Genomic DNA, 22,827 nt, shown 5'->3' on the forward strand with positions numbered 1-22,827 from the left:
GTCAGGATGCCACCCGAAGGCCTCCCGAGGGAGGTGTTTAGGGCACGCCCAACCGGTAGGAGGCCACGGGGAAGACCCAGGACACGTTGGGAAGACTATGTGTCCCGGCTGGCCTGGGAATGCCTCGGGATCCCCCGGGAAGAGCTAGACGAAGTGGCTGGGGAGAGGGAAGTCTGGACTTCCCTGCTTAGATAAGCGGAAGAAGATGGATGGATGGATGTTGGAAACCGCATATTGAATATATAAAGGGAAAAATATCAAAATCCATTGCTATTCTGTATAAAGTACGTCACATTCTGTATAAAGTAAGTCACATAGAAGAATAATGTTACATTGTTCTTTTATTTTTACGTATTTAACATATTGTGTTGAAATTTGGGGAAATGTTTATGAAACAAACATAGACCCAATAGTTAAACTTTGAAAAAGGGTCATTAGAATAATACACAAAGTGTGCTACTATGAACATACCTATCCATTATCTATAAGTTCTAATGTGTTAAAATTTTCAGATATTTTGTGTTTAAAAACAATGGAAATCATGTTTCGAGTAAAGAACAAAAGCCTTCCAGCTTGTATTCTTGGTTCACTTCATTTAAGAGGAGCAAACTATAATTTACGGGGGATATCGATCTTTGAAATAGGTAAAGTAAGAAGGAATAAAAAATATAAAAGTATTTCAGTTTTAGGAGTTAAATGGTGGAACAAACTCAGTGATGAACTGAAGACATGTAGTTCTTTGATAAGGTTTTAGAAAACCTTAAAAGGTGAAATGATTGAAAATTATAAAATATAGCAACGATTACTTTCATTCCATTGATCTTTTTAACGATGTTCCAGGCAATCTAATTTTCAGTGAATGTATAGGATAGGCAAATACAAGCTTTGGTTTCAGCCTAATCTTTTCCGGTCATTCTTTTTCTTTTCGTGTGTAAATGTGTTTGATTTTTAAATATGTATAATCTGTACTGTTGAACTGGTCACAAAAAATGGTTGATGGTTGATTATTATCATGACAGGGGGGTCGCAGCTTTCTGCGAGGATTGTTCTCCCAGGATGCAATCAGACTAAACTGGACACGGCTTGAAGGTACAAACATTATTTAATTATTCAAACTCAAAGTACAACAAAAAGCACTCAAGGCAAAGCCACAGCTTAACGCAGCAAACAAAAGCTAAGACTTATCATCAAATATGGACATGAAACATGAAACTAAAAACATGAAAAGAACTCACTAAACTGTGGCTTGAAACAAATAGCAAGAACTATGGACATGAAACAAAAAAGACTTACAGCACACGGCATGAATCGAACAGCATGATCTGTGGCGAGAAAAGTCAAAACGGGGCAATGTCGCCAGGCAAAACAGGCTTAAATAATAGTCTCTGATTAGAGCAGGTGCGTGATCCAAACACATGAGACAGGTGGAACTAACCAGTCGTCATGGAAACTAAAACAAACAAGGCAGCGCAAATAGGAACTAATGGAGTCCATAAACTAAAAAAAAATAACAATACATAATCCAGACCACAGAACATGACAATTAAATGACCGAAATAAACCTATTTCATTTATTTATTCATTCATATTTCTCTATTCTTATTTATATTATCTGCTCTTTTCTTTAACTAAAGTCACATCTACTGTTAATAATGAACACATTATGTTTCTTTTTTCACTACATGTGTTTCACAAATAAACATAGTCCGTGCAAAAACATGTAATTTTTAGAGATGTGCATCCCTACATAATGAGACAATTCAACAAGTATCTAGACCAAGGGTGTCAAACTCATTTTAGATCGTGGGGCCACATGGAGGAAAATCTACGCCCAAATGGGCCGGACTGGTAAAAGTCCACATTCATTTGTGATTTGGGCAAGGAAACTTTTGGTAAAAAGGAAAAAAAACTGGTAAATAGCAGCTTACACATCACATTGCCATCTTTTGCAACTTCTTTTCGTCATCTCCAACTACAAAAACACAAACAAGATGAGGCAGTTCCTGAAGGAATTGCATGTGAATGCTCCAATGCCGAAGTTGAACTGAAATCCTGGAATTTTTTGAAATAGTTGAAGTAGACCACACAATTGCCCAGCAGGCTGAATATTTTGAAATTGGAACAGTTTGAATCAGGTGAAAAATGTGGGCTTTGTGGAACTTTGAAGAATGCCCCATTGATTTCAATGGGAATTTCCAAAAAAAAAGGGAATTTCGGAAAAAGCGGGATTTTTTTAAATAAAAAAATGGTTAAAAAAACTGAAAGGTCGGAATGAGTTGAAATGGTTGGTGTTTGAATTTTTCAAATTGGTCGAGAAATGTTGAAGCAGTATCACGTGGAATTGAGGAATGGTATGACGGAATTCCTGGAGTTTCGGGAAAACTGTGAATTTTTCCAATTAAATTTTTTTTTCATTTTTTTGGCCTAAATAAAGGAAATGTTTTGACGGTGGAATGGCTGAAGTGGGTATGAAAAATGTGGCAGGAGTAGTCACCAGAAAAAAAAAGGGTGGAAATAAAGTTTGGGAAAACCAAGAATTCTGGAAAATCCTGGATTTTTTTTTTAGCTTGGCAATTGTGTAGTTTTAATTTCCAGAAGAGTGGAATGTTTTGAAAGTGGAATGGTTTGAATAGTTTTAAAAATGTGGAAATGGTGGAAGTTTGAAAAAAGGCCAATTCAATTTGAATGGGAAAAATGTCCCGGTTAACCTGGAATTCTGGGAATTCTGGAAATTTTGGCAAATTTGTCAAGGGAAAGCCCGCGATTCCCAAATATTCTGAACAGTTTGAAGTTGGAACTGTTTGAATCGGGTGAAAAATCTGGAAGGTAGAGTGCGCGTAAATCTGGAGAATAATAATATTAATAATAATAATAAGTCTAAATGGATTAATTGTGGTGTAGGAAACCACATGTGTGAATACTTTACACAATTATTGAATAAAACAGCTTATCTCAAATTCTGGCCATGGTTTTAATGATTTTTGTCTCTTGGTATTAATGTTATCCAACAAACAGTTTTAGGTACCTGCAGTAACTTTACATGCACTACAGATCATGTCAGAGATGTCATTGTTACCTGATGGTGGTTGTAAGGTGCAGCAACCCCCACCACTGTAAACACCTTAGGCCAGAATGTGGGCAAGTGTGTGTGTGTGTGTGTGTGTGTGTGTGTGTGTGTGTGTGTGTGTGTGTGTGTGTGTGTGTGTATGTTTGTGTGTGTGTGTCCCAGCTTGTATATAAAGACATGAGAGCTTCAGGCAGATCAGTGCTTGGCCACCATGCAGAGAAACCACATGGGAGATGCTGTCATTCTCGGTGAGTCTGAGTCATTCATCTTTGACATTGTCCTGGTTTCAGGATTAGGTTGATGTTGATTATGTCAGGAGCGGATTTAAGTGAGCTTTACACATCATTGGGTCTCTGTGCATTCAATCTTTGGAGTGGCGTGTCAAATACTAGCTATTACTAAGGCTAACTATTAAATGACCTAAAATGATGCATACTTAGCCTTGGTCACATTTTAAGTAAAAGGGATGTTTTAATATGTTGAATGAGTACATCTAAACTGAAGATAACACAGGAAGATTACGTTTGTAGAAAACAAAAGTGTCCAAAACACACAAAAAAACCACATTGTATATACATATCTATGTGGAGGGGGGCGTGGCCTGCGGGTCTGCCGCAGAGCGGGGTGTAAGGACAGGCCTTGAAGCACAGCTGGCAGGTGATTGGATTACCCAGCTGGGACTGATCATCCAATCATCTGCCATGCTTTTTAGAAGCAGCCGGGCCGAGACACCCTTGTTGGGAGTTGGAAGTATGCAGCAGACGCACCACTGGACATTCAGGGACGGGAATGTCGCCGAGCAGAGTTGTGACCTGGTGTGTTAGCACAATAAAAGATTGTTCAACCCAGACCCCTGGGCTTACGAGCAGCAGATCTGTATGTATATATATATATATACAGATATATATATATATACATATCCAACTTATACATATACAATTAGTATCCGATTTAAAGTGTTTTGAAGTACAGTAAAGACTCTTAAAAGTTTCTCAAATGGAGACAACCTGTTATCGGTCTGCTAAGCTCGCAAGAAGACGTTAACGGGAGCAGAAGAGACTGCTTGTATTGGTGTGCTTCTATCGGACGTTTTAGATGCAGGTCGATATGATCCGATATTCCTAATTCCAAATAATAGTTAATGAATTGCAATAAATAAATACAAATATATATATATACATATATATATACACATATATATATATATATATATACGGTATCGAGCACTATTCTCCTGATAATCCAATCAAGACATATATATATATATATATATACATATATATATATATATATATATTTATACATATATATATATATATCCATCCATCCATCCATTTTCTACCGCTTATTCCCTTTCGGGGTCGCGGGGGGCGCTGGCGCCTATCTCAGCTACAATCGGGCGGAATGCTTCACTTATTATCTTATAAAAAGCATCATAGGTCTTCTGTTGTTGCCTTACAACCTTTAACACTTTTACCAATGCCTGAGTGACATGAGGAAAATATCTTAATCTCTTGGAGAGATTTGGTGCCACCTGTTGGTTTGCATGAATAAATCACTAAATCCCTAGTAAAAAGACTGTTTTTTTTAGGGAAAAACACAGATTTTTATTTAACTGAAATGTTCCCTTAGTTCTTGTCTGGTATACCACCTCGATTATCCAATATTGTGCAGAACAAAGTGTCATTCTGTCAATCAAGTACCCAGACAAAGAGTTAGTCAGTCTCCGTGCTTTTTGTCAATGAAAACAACCAAAAATAACGTATTTCGGGCCTGATTAACTAAAAGTTTGCGTGCACTAACACACATGCAAACCTGTTAAGTGAGCAGAATGAGGCATGCACATTTTGCGTCTGTCTTCATTAATATACAAAATATATCACGATTAGCAAAACACTCGAAGGAGCAAATGCAAATCAAATTATTTAGCACGCGTAACGCGATTTATCAACACTCACCACGGTTTTGCGAGCACTATTTTGCGTTTGAATTAGCATGGTCAGAAGGACGTGCAAACTGCACGTCTGCAGGATCAGTGCAGACAGACGAGAATCATCTGTCCTACGTGTGTGTGTCAACATTTTGGACGGTCAAAAATAAAAAAGAATGTTGGACATATCGTCGATTCAGCAACATCATTTTATAATTTTATAGCTGCTACAGGTTTTGAGGGGCTAAAACGATTCCAACTGATTGTTTTAGTGTCATTTAATATATATTTTTTAATGGCGTTTTATTTTTTATACAGAATATATTTTAGTAAACTGCGATGAGGTGGCGATTTGTCCAGTCTTACCCCGCCTTCCGCCCGATTGTAGCTGAGATAGGCGCCAGCGCCCCCCGTGACCCCAAAAGGGAATAAGCGGTAGGAAATGGATGGATGGATATTTTAGTAAAATATTTTTTATACTGCAAAAAAACCTAGCATTTTTAAATGCAGCCTTTTATCAATGCATGCACCTTATGCGGTAAAAGAAACATGGTTTCACTGCTGATACACTGCAGAGTTGCTTCTAAAATGGCCATAAAAAGCGGAACGTGTATCCTGCTCATTAGAAAACAGTAAAACGCCACAGGAAGCAGCATGGCAACATGAATCCGCGGTAAATGAGTGTCTCCATGGTGATGCCTTGCATAGTACATGCAGAATTATCATTTATATAGGCTCGTCTGCAACACTTTTCAATTGCACACACAGTTTTAATAAATAAAAAAATTAAAAACATAATAATATTTAATAATAATGTAATAATAAATAAATACAAAATAAAACACGTGTCAGGAAATGTTGGTGACGAACCCCAAGATGCAGAGATGGCAGGCTTGTTGCAGAAAAACATGATATTTGATGTCAAAAAACTGGAATCAGGAACCAGGTAACAGGCAAACTGGAAACAGCTAATAATAGTCCAGCACTGAGTGGAGGGTGATGCAGGTATAAATAGTAGCTGGCTGATTGACAACATGTGTGGCCAGGGTGCCAATCAGCCGCAGGTGAGGGGAAACAGTGCTCAGGGAGAGAAGCAGGCAACTGAACCAAAATAAGAGCGCTGACAGGAAATAAAACACAAACACAGAGGAACAACTAAAACATAAACAACCACTAATAGTACACGCTATTTTATGAATTGCTCACGCTGTTTAGAGGGTGCTATTCGGATCTTCGTAAATCAGGCCCTAACAGTGTTTTGCCACTTTCCAGTTCAAAGAAATTAAACTAATACAAATTCTGGTTAAGTCCTGTGAATCATTCGGGGTTTTATCTTGACATTCTTGTTTTTCTATAGGACTTCTCTGTTCTCACGTCTGCAGCCTTGCCAGCAGCACACACCTTGACTGTGCCATCCCTACTGACACACGCATTGCATTTGCATGCAAAAATCCCGAGGCTCTTGTCAGGAGCGTCTGCGAGGGTAAGGTTAAATCTTTTTTTATATAAATATATACTCATAGGTTGCTGCCTTGCTGACGAAATAATGATATTGACATTACCTTGAGGCCTTTTCTTTGAATGACTTCTCATATTCGACACAATAAGTGCGGCAACGTTTGTACGAGCTGATAAACACAGTCGACAACGTGGCGTGGCTTAACCGCCTGTGTTATGTATTCGACAGCAGCAGGTGCAGAACACCCGTTTGTTTAAAACAGTGTTTTTCAACTACTGTGCCGCGGCGCATGCCGTGAGATGCAGTCCGGTGTGCCGTGGGAGATTGTCTAATTTCAGCTTAGACTTAGACTTCATTTTTATTGTCATTCAAATTATAACTTTACAGTACAGATAAGAACAACATTTTGTTGCATTAGCTCATGGTAGTGCAGGTTAAAAAAACAATAAGGTGCAGATATAAATAAACAGATAAATATATTGTACTTTTGCATATGCATCCATGTTCATGGATGTATGTTATATTGTCTATTGTCTAACACCTATTTGGGTATAAAATATTTTTTGCAAACCAGTTATTATAGTCTGCAAATAATGTGTTGTTGTTGAGTGTCGGTGCTTTCAAGAGCTTGGCTGGGTAACCGTGTAATACTCTTCCATATCAGTAGGTGGCAGCCGGTAGCTAGTTGCTTTGTAGATGTCGGAAACAGCGGGAGGCAGTGTGCAGGTAAAAAAGTATATAATGCTTAAACCAAAAATAAACAAAAGGTGAGTGCCCCTAAGAAAAGGCATTAAAGCTTAGGGAAGACCATGCAGAACAAAACTAAAACAGAACTGGCTACAAAGTAAACAAAAACAGAATGCTGGACGACAGCAAAGACTTACTGTGGAGCAAATACGGCGTCCACAAAGTACATCGGTACATGACATGACAATCAACAACAAAATAGCAGCGCAAGACAAGAACTAAAACACTACACACAGGAAAACCCCAAAAGAACTCAAAATAATTCACAGCGTGATATGACAACAGTCGCTTGCTAATTGCTTTGTAAATGTCGGGAACGGCGGGAGGCAGTGTACAGGTAAAAAGGTGTCTAATGCTTAAACAAAAAATAAACAAAAGGTGAGTGCCCCTGAGAAAAGGCATTGAAGCTTGAGAAAGGCTATGCAGAACGAAACTAAAACTGAACTGGCTACAAAGTAAAGAAAAACAGAATGCTGGACGACAGCAAAGACTTACTGTGGAGCAAAGACGGCGTCCACAAAGTAAATCCGGACATGACATGATAATCAACAATGTCCCCACAAAGAAGGATAAAAACAACTGAAATATTCTTGATGGCGAAAACAAAGTAGATGTGGGAAATATTGTTCAAAGAAAGACATTAAAATGCTACTTTAAAATGCCAAAAAAAAGAGAAAAAGCCACCAAAATAGGAGCGCAAGACAAGAACTAAAACACTACACACAGGAAAACAGCAAACAAACTCCAAATAAGTCTGGGTTTGGTGTGACAGGTCAAAATAGTACACCTACTTTGAGACAAGAACTATAGGTTGGTTGGTTTTGGTTTAAAATCTTAAGGGACGGCGTGGCGCAGTGGGTGAGTGGCCGTGCGCAACCCGAGCGTCTCTGGTTCAATTCCCACCTATTACCAACCTCGTCACTTCCGTTGTGTCCTGAGCAAGACACTTCACCCTTGCTCCTGATGGGTGCTGGTTGGCGCCTTGCATGGCAGCTCCCTCCATCAGTGTGTGAATGTGTGTGTGAATGGGTAAATGTGGAAGTAGTGTCAAAGCGCTTTGAGTACCTTGAAGGTAGAAAAGCGCTATACAAGTACAACCCATTTATCATTTATATCCAACAATTACGACAACGACTTTTTACTTTCAACTGAGTTTCGTTTTTCTGCTGGTGGTGTTCTTCCGGATTTTTTCCAACACAAAAAAATGTGCCTCGGCTCAAAAACATGTTGAAAAACACCGGTTTGAAAACTACTTTGTTTTCTCTGCTGGGCTTGTTTATCACCCTTTAGGTTGCCATGCAAAAGATTCAGAGACGTGCAACATGACCGTCCAGGCTGTGTTGGACCAATTTCCTCCGCTGAGAGCGTGTGAGGAGCTTTGTGGCGCCATTCAAGAGCTGGTGGCACAATGCGAGCCACAGCCAGGTGCAGTTTTTGTCATAACTCTCCACATATTACTTGTTGTTTACCAAAGGCGAGCACATGTGAGGCCTTTGTCAATAACAAGCTATGAAGTGATTGTCTTATTTGTGCAGCAGCTCTACAGAAGAGAACCTCACAGACTGGAAGGCAGTCCAACACTTTAATAAACTTTGGTAACAGCACTGCAAATTATTTGCCATTTAAAATGATATTTCTAGTAATTTTGGGTGGGAATTTTGCCTATTGTTCACAATCATTATGAGACAAAACAAAAGAGATTTTAATTTTATTTTTTTTTGTCAGCTCTTTTTTACAAAAAAAAAACACTACTACTGATAGTTTATATATCAATGATGAAATATTAACATTGCAACACATGCCAATACGGCCTTTTTAGTTTACTAAATAGCAATTTTAAATTTCCCGCGGAGTTTCTTGTTGAAAACGTCGCGGAATGATGACGTGTACTCGCGACGTCACGGACTGTTAGGAAATATTAGCGCTGCGCACACACACAGCTAAAAGTCGTCTGTTTTAACCGCATAATTACACAGTATTTTGGACATCTGTGTTGCTGAATCTTTTGCAATTTCTTCAATTAATAATGGAGAAGTCAAAGTAGAAAGACGGAGTTGAGAAGCTTTAGCCTTTAGCCACACAAACACACGGTGATTCCTTGTTTAAAATTCCCGGAGGTGAAGCTTTACTATGGATCAGAGCGGTCAAGCGAACATGGATCCCGACCAAATGTCAACCAGCAGTTTTCGGTGAGAAAATTGTGGTAAAAAGTCGCCACTTACCGGAGATCAGCTGAACTTGTGACGTCCATACAGCTGCCGTCGACTTCCATCAGACACTAGACTCCAGACACCCGTGGATAATCCCTCCCGACTATCAGGTACTATCAAACTCACTAAAACACTAGCAACACAATAGAAAGATAAGGGATTTCACAGAATTATCCTAGTAAATGTGTCTAAAAACATCTGAATCCGTCCCAATGCAATCGCTTTTTTTTCTTTCTAATCCGTCGCTATCAATATCCGCAAACACAAATCTTTCATCCTCGCTCAAATTAATGGGGAAATTGTCGTTTTCTCGGTCCGAATAGCTCTTTTTGTTGGAGGCTCCCATTAAAAACAATATGAGGATGTGAGGAGCCCTCAACGGGTGACGTCATCTTCTGCGACTTCCGGTAAAGGCAGGGCTTTTCTGTTAGCGACCAAAAGTTGCGAACTTTATCGTCGATGTTCTCTACTAAATCCTTTCAGCAAAAATATGGCAATATTGTGAAATGATCAAGTATGACACATAGAATGGACCTGCTATCCCCGTTTGAATAAGAAAATCTCATTTCAGTAGGCCTTTAAAGAAATAATAACATGACACTAAAAAAATGTTTTATATTTTTTGTAGAACCTGTTGGATCCTGCACGGACCAAATGAGACTTTGTGTGAGTGACGCTTCGTGCAACAAGAATCTGGCGCGCGTCCTTCAGGCTTGCACGGCAGGCCGCTGTGACCCCGACCGCTGTGGACGAGAAACGCGACATTTCTACGCCAGCATACCTCACAACCTCGCCGAGACGCTGGTCATGTGTGAATGTGATCCCGCGGATCACATCTGTCGGCAGATGACAGCAGTTTTGCACGGCAACACGTGTGGTGAGGACACTTTGGTCTGTCAGGAGGCGCTCAGACGCTGTGTTGAGGACCAACACTGCAGGTATGTCCTGTGTGTTATAAGGGGTACTTTTTGCAGTATTCAAATAGTCATTTATTATGCAAAAAAAAAAAACTTGTAATCATGTTCTAACAAGTTTCACAGATAAAATCACAAAGCACTGTACAAAACATAGGTGAAGTAAAACAACAATTCAATTAAAACAACATTGGCAACGTTATCAAAAGGATACAAAGTTGATTAAAAATTATAGTTAATAGGTGCATTAACTAAAAGCTTTACTGAAAAGAGAAGATTTCAAATGTTTCTTAAAAATGTCAACACAGTCAAGATCACGGAGGGACTGGTGCAAAATTGTCTGGGAGCTATAGTCTGGAATGCCAGGTCTCCGCGGGTTTTAAAGCAAGTTTTTCTCTTGGTGGGGGGGTTCTCCCAGGATGCAAATGGACTATTCCTGACAAGGCTTGCAGGTAGAAACATATTTGTTAATCCAACTACAAAATAACAGCTGTCATGTCTGCGGGATTATGTTTAGTTTTTTGGACACTCAGTTCCTGTTTTTGCACTTCCTGGTTTGTTTTGTTACCATAACAACTTATTAGTTTTCAGCTGGCTCACGTTTTGCACTCGCACACCTGTTTTCACTTATGTCACTGCTATTTAAGCCTGTCTGTTTCTGTTGTTCTTCCTGGCAACATCACCTCTTTCGAACCCTCTATCACCTGCTATGCACCTTGTAATCCATGCCAATGATCCATGTCCCGTTCTCGTTTTGTTCCAAATAAGTTTTCTCATTATTCATCCCACAGTGCAAGTGTTTTGTTTCCTGTTTAAAATGAATTGCCGTTTGTGCTAGTCTTTTGTTTCATAGCGAAGTTTTTGTACCGCCATTGTGCGCGCCTTTTGTTTGTCCCTTTTTTAAGTTATAGTGGTAATAAATATATTTACTTACATCCAAAGACATGCACCTGGGGATAGGTTGATTGGCAACACTAAATTGGCCCTAGTGTTTGAATGTGAGCGTGAATGTTGTCTGTCTATCTTCACAATGAACCACACATTTTCAATGGGAGACAGGTCTGGACTACAGGCAGGCCAGTCTAGTACCCACTCTTTTACGATGAAACCACACTGTTATAACAGGTGGTTTAGCATTGTCTTGGTGAAATAAGCAGGGGCGTCCATGATAACGTTGCTAGGATGGCAATATATTTTACTGTAAAAACCTGGCAGCTTAATCGCCAGAAACCATCAGTGGTACAATTTTTCCATTTACAGTAATGTACTGTTAAAACCGGGACTATATATTTTAGCAGCTCAATTGCCGGAATTTTGCGATAAAAATAAAAATTGTATGTTTTTATCAATTCATATTAATGCACTGTAAAAAAAAAAAATGGCTGTGGATTTTGCGTAAAAAACGGGCAGCCAGAATTTTAATAGTGTTACAATTTTTCAATATATTATATGTACAATACTACAATTTGGTATAGCTCGGTTGGTAGAGTGGCCGTGCCAGCAACTTGAGGGTTGCAGGTTCGATTCCCGCTTCCGCCATCCTAGTCACTGCCATTGTGTCCTTGAGCAAGGCACTTTACCCACCTGCTCCCAGTGCCACCCACACTGGTTTAAATGTAACATAGATATTGGGTTTCACTATGTAAAGCGCTTTGAGTCACAAGAGAAAAGCGCTATATAAATATAATTCACTTCACTTCACAATGTTTCAATATATCATATACACTATTCTATAATTTGATGTTATAATAAAAACAACAAAAAACGTAAATGTTACTGTAAAATTCTGGCGACTGAGCTGCCATTTTTTAAATTGTAAAATCTATTTAAAAAAAATTACAGGTTAATTAGTTGCGTTTTAATTTTAGACCCCCTGCTCTATGTTGTGAGTTTTTGCTTCCGTATAAAGACGGATAATCTCGCTCGCCATGTTTCCCCCACGTCCTATAATGAAAACCTAAACCCTTAGCAATTTAACATCCTCCATATGTCTAATCTCTGCAATGAGATGGCGACATGTCCAGGCTGTACGCCGCCTTCCGCCCGAATGCAGCTGAGATAGGCTCTAGCACCCGCCTGTCATGTCTTGTGATCATGTTTTGTTTAGTTATGTTCGGTTTTGTTTAACACTCTATTGCTTCCTGTTTTTCAATCCCTTGTTTTGTTGCCATGGTTACTTATTTTGTTCACCTGTCTTTGATCAGTGCTCGCCCGCTCACCTGCTTCCCGAGCACTAATCAGAGGCAGTATTTAAACTTGTCATTTCCAGACAGTCCTGGCGTAATTGTTTGTTTCATGCTCTGTTCTTGCCACAGTATGTCATGCTCGTTTTTCATGCCAAAGTTTATGCTGCTCTTTTCAAGTCACAGTAAGTGCTGTTTAGTTATGTTCGGTTTTGTTTAACACTCCATTGCTTCCTGTTTTTCCCTCCCTTGTTTCGTTGCCATGGTTACTTATTTTGTTCACCCGTCTCTGATTAGTGCTCGCCCGCTCACCTGCTTCCCGAGCATTAATCAGAGGCAGTTGTTAAACTTGTCATTTCCAGACAGTCCTTCTGGCGTAATTGTTTGTTTCATGCTCTGTTCTTGCCACAGTATGTCATGCTCGTTTTTCATGCCAAAGTTCATGTTGCTCTTTTCAAGTCACAGTAAGTGTTGTTTAGCTATGTTCGGTTTTGTTTAACACTCCATTGATTCCTGTTTTTCCCTCCCTTGTTTCGTTGCCATGGTTACTTATTTTGTTCACCCGTCTCTGATTAGTGCTCGCCCGCTCACCTGCTTCCCAAGCACTAATCAGAGGCAGTATTTAAACTTGTCATTTCCAGTCAGTCTTTCTGCCATAATTGTTTGTTTCATGCTGTTCTTGCCACAGTATGTAATGCTCGTTTTTCATGCCAAAGTTCATGCTGCTCTTTTCAAGTCACAGTAAGTGTTGTTTGTGTTATGTTCATAGTTTGCGTTAAAGTGTTAATTTTGTTTCTCTAGCCAAGTTGTGCCTCCACTGTGAGCACTTTTTGTTTGTGCCTTTTTTAGTCAAAATTAAATCCTATTTTTACAAACACGCCATGTTTCGGGTAGTCCGTCTGCCTTCCTGGGAAAACGACCCCGCAGCAAACTGCGACCCAAAAAGGACAAGCGGTAGAAAATGGATGGATGTCTAATCTGTCTTGGTAAAGTTTGAACGCGATCAGATGAAATATGTAGGAGAAACTGGTTACAAAACAACACTTGGAAATGGCAAAAATCTGTAGAGTTAAAATGTACATAAAGGATGCAGAGTTGCATGTTAACTAAACCAGGCACCATTTCTACTATCTTACGTTTATTTAAATTGATGTTTGGCTGCCATTGTCTTATTTTGGTCGAGGCCCGTTATGACTGTCTTGGACTTTTTGTCAGAGTTTGTTGTAGACAAATCCCAAGATGCAGAGAAGGAGGGAGGCATTTTGCAGGAAAACATGATTTAATTTAAAACACTACGACGAAAACAAACAAAGGGTACAAACAAAAAGTGCGCACAAGGCGGATAACAAACAAAAAGGCCTACCGTGGAAGCTAGCAGGTATGGAGCAAGAAACAGAAGTCCTACTTATAATATGAAAACAAACTTGCGAGCAGGGAACAAAAGACAATAAGCTACAAAATACCATCAAATATAGCTTACCGCAACGCTGCATTGACACGATATGATACGACACAACACGATAGGTAGCAACGACAAGAGCGACAATAATCCAGCACTGACTGGAGGAACAAAGCAGGTAAAAAGGAGCGGGCTGATTGACACCAGGTGTGGCCAGGTGCGGTTCAGCCGCAGCTTAGAGGAAACAGCGCTCAGGGAGAAACACAGGAAACAGACAAAAATAAGAGCGCTGACAAGGAAATACTACACACACAGAGACAACAAGGACAAATGCAGAGGAAAACACTAAAACACAGCCAAACTGTCAGGGACGAGCCTGACACTTTTGTGTTTTATATCATGTATTTCCTGTCCAAGACTTGTATGTCGGTTCACTTTCTTGTTTTTAGTCTTTCTTTCTGTGACTGTGTCACTACTGCCTTTTGAAGCATGTTCTCCTCACCTGTGCGTCGTTTGCAATCAGGAGACTCACTTGTCCCTGATTGCCAGTTAGATGGGGTTGCTTTGTGAGTGTGGCCTTTCTTGCAAAGCTGGTTCATTGTTCCAATGATCCTGTTGCGTTTGTTTGTGTTTTTTGCCTTGACTACCCTATCTTGTCTTGCTTTGCCTTGTTTTTTTGTCTAGGTTTGTAAAATCTGTAAAATATGCGGTTTTTGTGTTTAAAGTGTAATATTACCGTATTTTTCGGAGTATAAGTCGCTCCGAAGTATAAGTGGCACCTGCCGAAAATGCATAATAAAGAAGGAAAAAAAACATATATAAGTCGCACTGGAGTATAAGTTGCATTTTTGGGGGAAATGTATTCAATAAAACCCAAAACCAAGAAAAGACATTTGAAAGGCGAACCATCCAGACTGTTATCGACGCAAAGTTCAAAAGCCAGCATCTGTGATGGTATGGGGGTGCATTAGTGCCCAAGGCATGGGTAACTTACACATCTGGGAAGGACCCGTTAATGCTGAAATGTGCATACAGGTTTTGGAAGAACATATGCTGCCATCTTTTTCATGGACGCCCCTGCTTATTTCAGCAAGACAATGCCAAGCCACATTCAGCACGTGTTACAGCAGCGTGGCTTTGTAAAAAAAGAGTGTGGTACTTTCCTGGCCCGCCTGCTGGCCAGACGTGTCTCCCATCGAAAGTGTGTGGTGCATTATGAAGCGTAATATACGACAGCGGAGATTGTTGAACGACTGAAGCTCTACATAAAAGAAGAACGCGAAAGGATTTCACTTTTAAAGCTTCAACAAATAGTTTCCTCAGTTCCCAAACGTTTATTGAGTGTTGTTAAAAGAAAAAGTGATGTAACACAGTGGTGAACATGCCCTTTCCCAACTACTTTGGCATGTGTTGCAGCCATGAAATTTTAAGTTAATTATTATTTGCACAAAAAAAATAAAGTTTATGAGTTTGAACATCAAATATCTTGTCTTTGTAGTGCATTCAATTGAATATGGGTTGAAAAGGATTTGCAAATCATTGTATTCCGTTTATATTTACATCTAACACAATCTCCCAACTCATATGGAAATGGGGTTTGTATCTTCCTGTTTCTATCTATCCATCCATCTAGAGAATTGCTAACCAGCTTCCAAGCCGAATGCTGGAGTCCTGCGGCAGCAGCGTGCAGCGGCGAAGCTCTTCAAAGTGAATGTTTTGGCCGCCTGGACCCATCAGACATTCTCGGAGAAGATTTGAAATGCAGAAAGGCCTTCGTGGCCACGCTGGGCACGGCGCTGCAGCGCCCATGCACGTGCCAACAAGTGCACGGCCCTGATTTCCGCACATGCAGCGTGATACAAGACGTGCTTCACAACAGGTCACATTTCAGTGAGTGGACTCATCATCAGAGGCTCTTGCATATGTCGATTGAAAGATATTTACTTGCGGGGTCTATTTTAGGAAGCCATCGGAGACGTAATGGCCCTTCTACTCCTCCTGCAATCAGTGAGTCGGAGGAAGGTCGCAAAGGGCTCACTGGTAAATGTCCACATGCAAACCATCCACTTTGTAAAAACAACATCTGAGGTTTTTTTCTCGGTCTTTTTCCAGATTATTTGCTTTATAGCGGTGCAGCTGTGCTGTTCCTGGGACTTCTACCAATGACTTTGGCTGTTTTATATAAAATGCGGTGAGTCCATCTCCACAAAGGACAACTGGTAATGAATATTAAAATTACAGTAGAACCTACATTAGGAAGGGGTTTCATATGGCATCATTTGTGGTGGTTCACCTGACACATGAAACGTGAAAAATTGTGGGGTTGCACTATGCACTTTAGTTGCCAGACAAACATTATTGATCCACAAGGGAAATCCTTCCACTTTGCTAAGCCTGCTCAGTGGTTAAGAGTGTCTGCCCTGAGATCGGTAAGTCGTGAGTTCAAACCCCGGCCGAGTCGTAATGGCCCTTTGTTGTGTGGGTTCTTCTTCAGAAACTATTCGGAATGATGATTTAAGTTTATTCAACAGGCAGCTCGGTTGGTAGAGTAGCCGTGCCAGCAACTTTAGGGTTCCAGGTTCGATCCCCGCTACCACACACACTGTCGTTGTGTCCTTGGGCAAAACATTTTACCCACCTGCTCCCGGTTTAAATGTAACTTGGATATTGAATTTCACTATATAAAGCGCTTTGAGTAAGTGGAGAAAAGGCGCTATATAAATATAATTCACTTCAGTTGATATGTGTTGCTGGACGGGCTTAGAACCTCAGCACGCATTTCCTCCTAATGTCACAATTGAGACAACTCAAAACCTGCTCAGTGGCCTTGTGGTTAAGCGTGTCTGCCCTGAGATCGGTAAGTCGTGAGTTCAAACCCCGGCCGAGTCGTAATGGCCCTTTGTTGTGTGGGTTCTTCTTAAGAAACTATTCGGAATGATGATTTAAGTTTATTCAACAGGCAGGGGCGGTACAGCTCGGTTGGTAGAGTAGCCGTGCCAGCAACTTTAGGGTTCCAGGTTCGATCCCCGCTACCACACACACTTTGTGTCCTTGGGCAAGACATTTTACTTACCTGCTCCCGGTGCCGACCACACCGGTTTAAATGTAACTTAGATATTGAATTTCACTATATAAAGCGCTTTGAGTAAGTGGAGAAAAGGCGCTATATAAATATAATTCACTTCAGTTGATATGTGTTGCTGGACGGGCTTAGAACCTCAGCACGCATTTCCTCCTAATGTCACAGTTGAGACAACTCAAAACCTGCTCAGTGGCCTTGTGGTTAAGAGTGTCTGCCCTGAGATCGGTAAGTCGTGAGTTCAAACCCCGGCCGAGTCGTAATGGCCCTTTGTTGTGTGGGTTCTTCTTCAGAAACTATTCGGAATGATGATTTAAGTTTATTCAACAGGCAGGGGCGGTACAGCTCGGTTGGTAGCATAGCCGTGCTAGCAACTTTAGGGTTCCAGGTTCGATGCCCGCTACCACACAGACTGTCGTTGTGTCCTTGGGCAAGACATTTTACCCACCTGCTCCCGGTGCCGACCACACCGGTTTAAATGTAACTTAGATATTGAATTTCACTATGTAAAGCGCTTTGAGTAAGTGGAGAAAAGGAGCTATATAAATATAATTCACTTCAGTTGATATGTGTTGCTGGACGGGCTTAGAACCTCAGCACGCATTTCCTCCTAATGTCACAGTTGAGACAACTCAAAACCTGCTCAGTGGCCTTGATTAGAGTGTCCGCCCTGAGATCGGTAGGTCGTGAGTTCAAACCCCGGCCGAGTCATACCAAAGACTATAAAAAATGGGATCCATCACCTCCCTGCTTGGCACTCAGCATCAAGGGTGACTGCGTGGGTTCCCTCCGGGTACTCCAGCTTCCTCCAAAAACATGCACCTGGCGATAAGTTGATTGGCAACATTAAATTGGCCCTAGTGTGTGAATGTGAGTGTGAATGTTGTCTGTCTATCTGTGTTGGCCCTGCGATGAGGTGGCGACTTGCCCAGGGTGTACACCGCCTTCCGCCCGATTGTAGCTGAGATAGGCACCAGCGACCCTCTTGATCCCAAAGGGAGTCTGACAGTTTATATATCAATGATGAAATATTAACATTGCAACACATGCCAATACGGCCGGTTTAGTTTACTAAATTGCAATTTTAAATTTCCCGCGAAGTATCCTGTTGAAAACACAGCCGGTGTTTCTTTGTTTGTTGTGAAGCTTTAACACAGAGCGGTCAAGCGAACATGTTTCTCTACGTCAACCAGCAAGTTTTTGGATGGAAAAATTGCGATATTAAGTCGGCTCTTACCGGAGACTTGAGTGGAGTATGCGACCACCATCCTGCAGCTCAAAAAGGCAGCTGTGATCTTGGCTCCTCGGCTTCTCTCAGAGACACTGGCGTTCACCGCAGCCAATTGACTTTCAGGTATGACTTTATAATTTCACTAAAATACTATTAACACAGGCCACCTGGGGATAGGTTGATTGGCAACACTAAATTGGCCCTAATGTGTGAATGTGAGTGTGAATGTTGTCTGTCTATCTGTGTTGGCCGTGCGATGAGGTGGCGACTTGTCCAGGGTGTACTCCGCCTTCCGCCCGATTGTAGCTGAGATGGGCGCCAGCGCCCCCCGCGACCCCGTAAGGGAATAAGCAGTAGGAAATGGATGGATGGATGGATGGATGGATGGATGGATGGACTATTAACACAATGAGTAGATAAGGGATTTTCCAGAATTATCCTAGTAAATGTGTCTAATTACATCTGAAACACTCCCATTGCCGCCGCCTGGAGCCGTCGCCTTTTTTTTTTTTTTTGTGCTTCACTCTATATTTCCTCATCCACAAATCTTTTATCCTCGCTCAAATTAATGGGGAAATCATCGCTTTCTCCGTCCGAATTGCTCTTACTGCTGGAGGCTATGATTATAAACAATGTGAGGATGTGAGGAGCTCTACAATCAGTGACGTCACACGCACATCGTCTGCTACTTTCGGTAAAGGCAATGCTTTTTTATTACTGATCAAAAGTTGCGAACTTTATTGTTGATGTTCTCTACTAAATCCTTTCAGCAAAAATATGGCAATATCGCGAAATGTTCAAGTATGACACTTAGAAACAACCTGCTATCCCCGCGACTTGTCCAGGGTGTACCCCGCCTTCCGCCCGATTGTAGCTGAGATGGGCGCCAGCGCCCCCCACGACCCCAAAAGGGAATAAGCAGTAGGAAATGGATGGATGGATGGATGGATGGATGGATGGATGGATGGACTATTAACACAATGAGCAGATAAGGGATTTTCCAGAATTGTCCTAGTAAATGTGTAATTACATCTGAAACGCTCCCACTGCCGCGGCCTGGAGCCATCGCCTTTTTTTTTTTTTTAAGTGCTTCACTCTAACTTTCCTCATCCACAAATCTTTTATCCTCGCTCAAATTAATGGGGAAATCATCGCTTTCTCTGTCCGAATTGCTCTTACTGCTGGAGGCTATGATTATAAACAATGTGAGGATGTGAGGAGCTCTACAATCAGTGACGTCACACGCATATCGTCTGCTAGTTTCGGTAAAGGCAATGCTTTTTTATTACCGACCAAAAGTTGCGAACTTTATTGTTGATGTTCTCTACTAAATCCTTTCAGCAAAAACATGGCAATATCGCGAAATGATCAAGTATGACACTTAGAATCGACCTGCTATCCCCGTTTCAATAAGAAAATCTCATTTCAGTAGGCCTTTAAGGACCACTTTTTGAATTGCGCATGCAATTTAAAGCTATAAGTTAAAAATCCCTGCTGTCTCACTGTCACGCTTCGCGGCGCACCTGCTGCGCGGAGTTGCCACTTCGTGGATGCACACACGACCAGTCAGCAGGATTGCAGGTAGGAATAAGTTTTAATATAATAAAACAAAAGAACACTGGTGCAAAAAGGGGAAAAATAAAACGTGTGCCAATACACGGAAATCTAACGCTAAAACGTAGCAGGAAACAGAAAACAGTAAACGACGTGCCACACGCACGTGAAGCTGAGGCGGAACTTAGCACAAAATAATCGAGGACACAGGATACAAAACGTGACGTGTTGCGAAAAGCAAGTAATGAGCCGAGGCCGAACTAAGGAATAACGCAGGCTTATATACTCAAATAATAATTGCCATCAGGTGTGCGACAAAGGAATAGCAGCTGGGACGACATAAGAAACCATGGCAACGAGCTACATCAGGAAGTGCACAAACACAGGAATCGGCCAAGTCTAAAACTAAACATGAACAAAGACATAAACGACAAAACAATAAACGATCCGCATAGCGGATCGTGACACTCAACATCCTTAAATGGTGTCTCTGTGAAGTTTTTGTTGAGTTCACCTCGCTGGAAATTTCCTTTGTAGCCAAAATACAACTATTTTGGAGGTGGTGCCATGTTCAACAATGTAGATGTGCGTGTGCAAATAAAAACCTCCCCTCTAAAAAAAAACACCGTTCTCCTAATAGACACCAGGTTTAGTGAATAGAGAATAAACGGTGTATTTAGGTGACCTTGCTTTGTTACACAGGCTGGTGAGAAGACACAACAGACGAGAGGAGACCAGATTTCAGCCTCTTGAAAAAAGTCCCTGTGTTGCTCTCATGTAAGATTTCCCCAACTTTATAAAGTATGTTTGCTGTTTGAACGTGTATCAGTCAAGAATGGATTAGAGTTTTGTTGCTAATAATGCAAGATTATGATTATATCTTTTATTTCATGTTTTTTGGTTTCTGTAAGGTTTTTTTGAATTGAATAACGTAATATCAGATATATAAAGTATATGTAACTGTTTTTTTTAACATGATCCAATGGGAATGATGGCGATGATAGTGATGAAGCGGAAGCAAGTGAGGCGAAACTGACCGTCTGATTGGATTCAACATTTGTCTTGCTTGCCGTGACTGCATGATGGGATGCAGCTGCAGGACAGGAAAGTCACGCCTCCAAGATCCATCCATCGTTTCTTGTATGATATTCATTCTATTTGGCGTCACTGGTAAGCTGGAGCTTATCCTATAGCGGACTTTGAGTGAGAGGTCAACCAAATCAAACTTTATTTATATAGCACGGGCAAAAGTTGCAAACCCAAAGTTCTGTTATCACAGAACACCTTTTGACAAACAACAATTCACTCTCACAATCACACTTACGAACTGTCTTGAGTTTCCAAAGATTTCTTATTTTTTTGTGATTGGAGCACATCCTTGTTGGGCACAAAAAACATTCATGAAGTATGGTTCTTTTATGAATTTATTATGAGTCTACTGAAACAAAAATTGAACTGTTTGGCCACAATACCCAGCACTATGTTTGGAGGAGAAAAGGTGAGGCCTTTAATCCCAGGAACACCACCCGTACCGTCAAGCATGGTGGTGGTAGTATTATGCTCTGGGCCTGTTTTTGCTGCCAATGGAACTGGTGATTAACAGAGAGTAAATTGGACAATGAAAAAGGAGGATTACCTCCAAATTCTTCAGGAAAACCTAAAATCATCAGTTTGGGTCTGTTAGCGCAGTTGGGTGTTCCAACAGGACAATGACCTCAAACACACTTCAAAAGTAGTAAAGGAATGGCTAGAAATAAGGTTTTAGAATGGCCTTTCCAAAGTCCTGACTTAAACGTGTGGACAATGCTGAAGAAACAAGTCCATGTCAGAAAACCAACAAATTTAGCTGAACTGCAGCAATTTTGTCAAGAAGAGTGTCAAGAAATTCAACCAGAAGCTTGTGGAGGGCTAACAAAAGCACCGTATTGCAGTGAAACTTGCCAAGGGACATGTAAGCGAATATTAACACTGCTGTATGTATACTTTTGACCCAGCAGATTTGGTCACATTTTCAGTAGACCCATAATAAATTAATAAAACAACCAAACTTAATGAATGTTTTTTGTGACTAAAAAGTATGTGCTCTAATCACTCTATCACAAAAAAATAAGAGTTGTAGAAATGATTGGAAACTCAAGACAGCCATGACATTATGTTCTTTACAAGTGTATGTAAACTTTTGACCAGGACTGTGTGTGTGTGTGTTTATATATATATATATATATATATATATATATATATATACATATATATGTATGTATGTATGTGTGGGAAAAATCACAAGACTACTTCATCTCTACAGAACTGTTTCATGAGAGGTTCCCTCAATCATCAGATTTGAATGGAAGCATTCACACACAATGGTTCCGTCTGTGACGGCATGTTGATATTTCACTTGTTGAGGGATGACAGGTCTGGATGATATATAATAGTTTCTCTTTTAAGCATAGGTTGCATCTTTTATTACCACTGTTGTAAGGTGTGCTGGATGCAAGCGCAGTGAAATCATATCACCGGCCCTCGCAGACGGAAACACCTCCTAGGTAACACATGAGCCAATCACCACGCTGCGAATGCCTGCCTGTACCCACCCACTCTGTGCCCTATAGTAACCATTGTATGTGAATGCTTCCATTAAAATCTCCTGACGATTGAGTGAACCCCCTCATGAAACAGTTCTGTAGAGACGAAGTAGTCTTGTGATTTTTCCCACACATACATAAATTGAGCTCTACCACGGTATCAAGGACTATTCTCTGGATAATCCAATCAAGACATATATATATATATATATATATATATATATATATATATATATATATATATTTATATACATATATATATAATTATTACAATTGGTTATTAAGAGTATGTGCAAGTTCATCTCCTACCTTGCTTACTTCCATGATGACCTCCATAAGGTTTTTTTAATCAATCAGAAATATCAATCCGCTAAATTGTGCCAAACATGGATAAGAGTGGAGAGTGTGTTTTGCATTTTTCCCATCATCCCGTATAATGATTTAATTTTGTTGTAAGTCAGCCTTTTTAGTT

General features: G+C 40.5%; 1 protein-coding gene across 2 annotated transcripts; it reads left to right on the forward strand.

Annotated features, from left to right (window-relative positions):
- Positions 1 to 3,277: 3,277 nt before the first annotated feature.
- gfral (GDNF family receptor alpha like) lies at positions 3,278 to 21,987 on the forward strand. Of its 2 annotated transcripts, XM_061910337.1 has the most exons (10): positions 3,278 to 3,315; positions 6,355 to 6,480; positions 8,494 to 8,628; positions 8,742 to 8,798; positions 10,042 to 10,351; positions 15,543 to 15,799; positions 15,872 to 15,949; positions 16,022 to 16,100; positions 20,476 to 20,550; positions 20,778 to 21,987. In XM_061910337.1, the coding sequence occupies exons 1-10, from the start codon at positions 3,279 to 3,281 to the stop codon at positions 20,815 to 20,817; spliced, it is 1,194 nt and encodes a 397-aa protein (XP_061766321.1). In that variant the 5' UTR covers position 3,278; the 3' UTR covers positions 20,818 to 21,987. The 2 variants fall into 2 exon arrangements, with proteins under 2 accessions (XP_061766321.1, XP_061766322.1); XM_061910338.1 differs by lacking the exon at positions 8,742 to 8,798.
- The last annotated feature ends 840 nt before the right edge of the window (positions 21,988 to 22,827 follow it).

This window comes from Nerophis ophidion, linkage group LG09, assembly GCF_033978795.1.
Source record: "Nerophis ophidion isolate RoL-2023_Sa linkage group LG09, RoL_Noph_v1.0, whole genome shotgun sequence".
NCBI classification, from domain to species: Eukaryota; Metazoa; Chordata; class Actinopteri; order Syngnathiformes; family Syngnathidae; genus Nerophis; species Nerophis ophidion.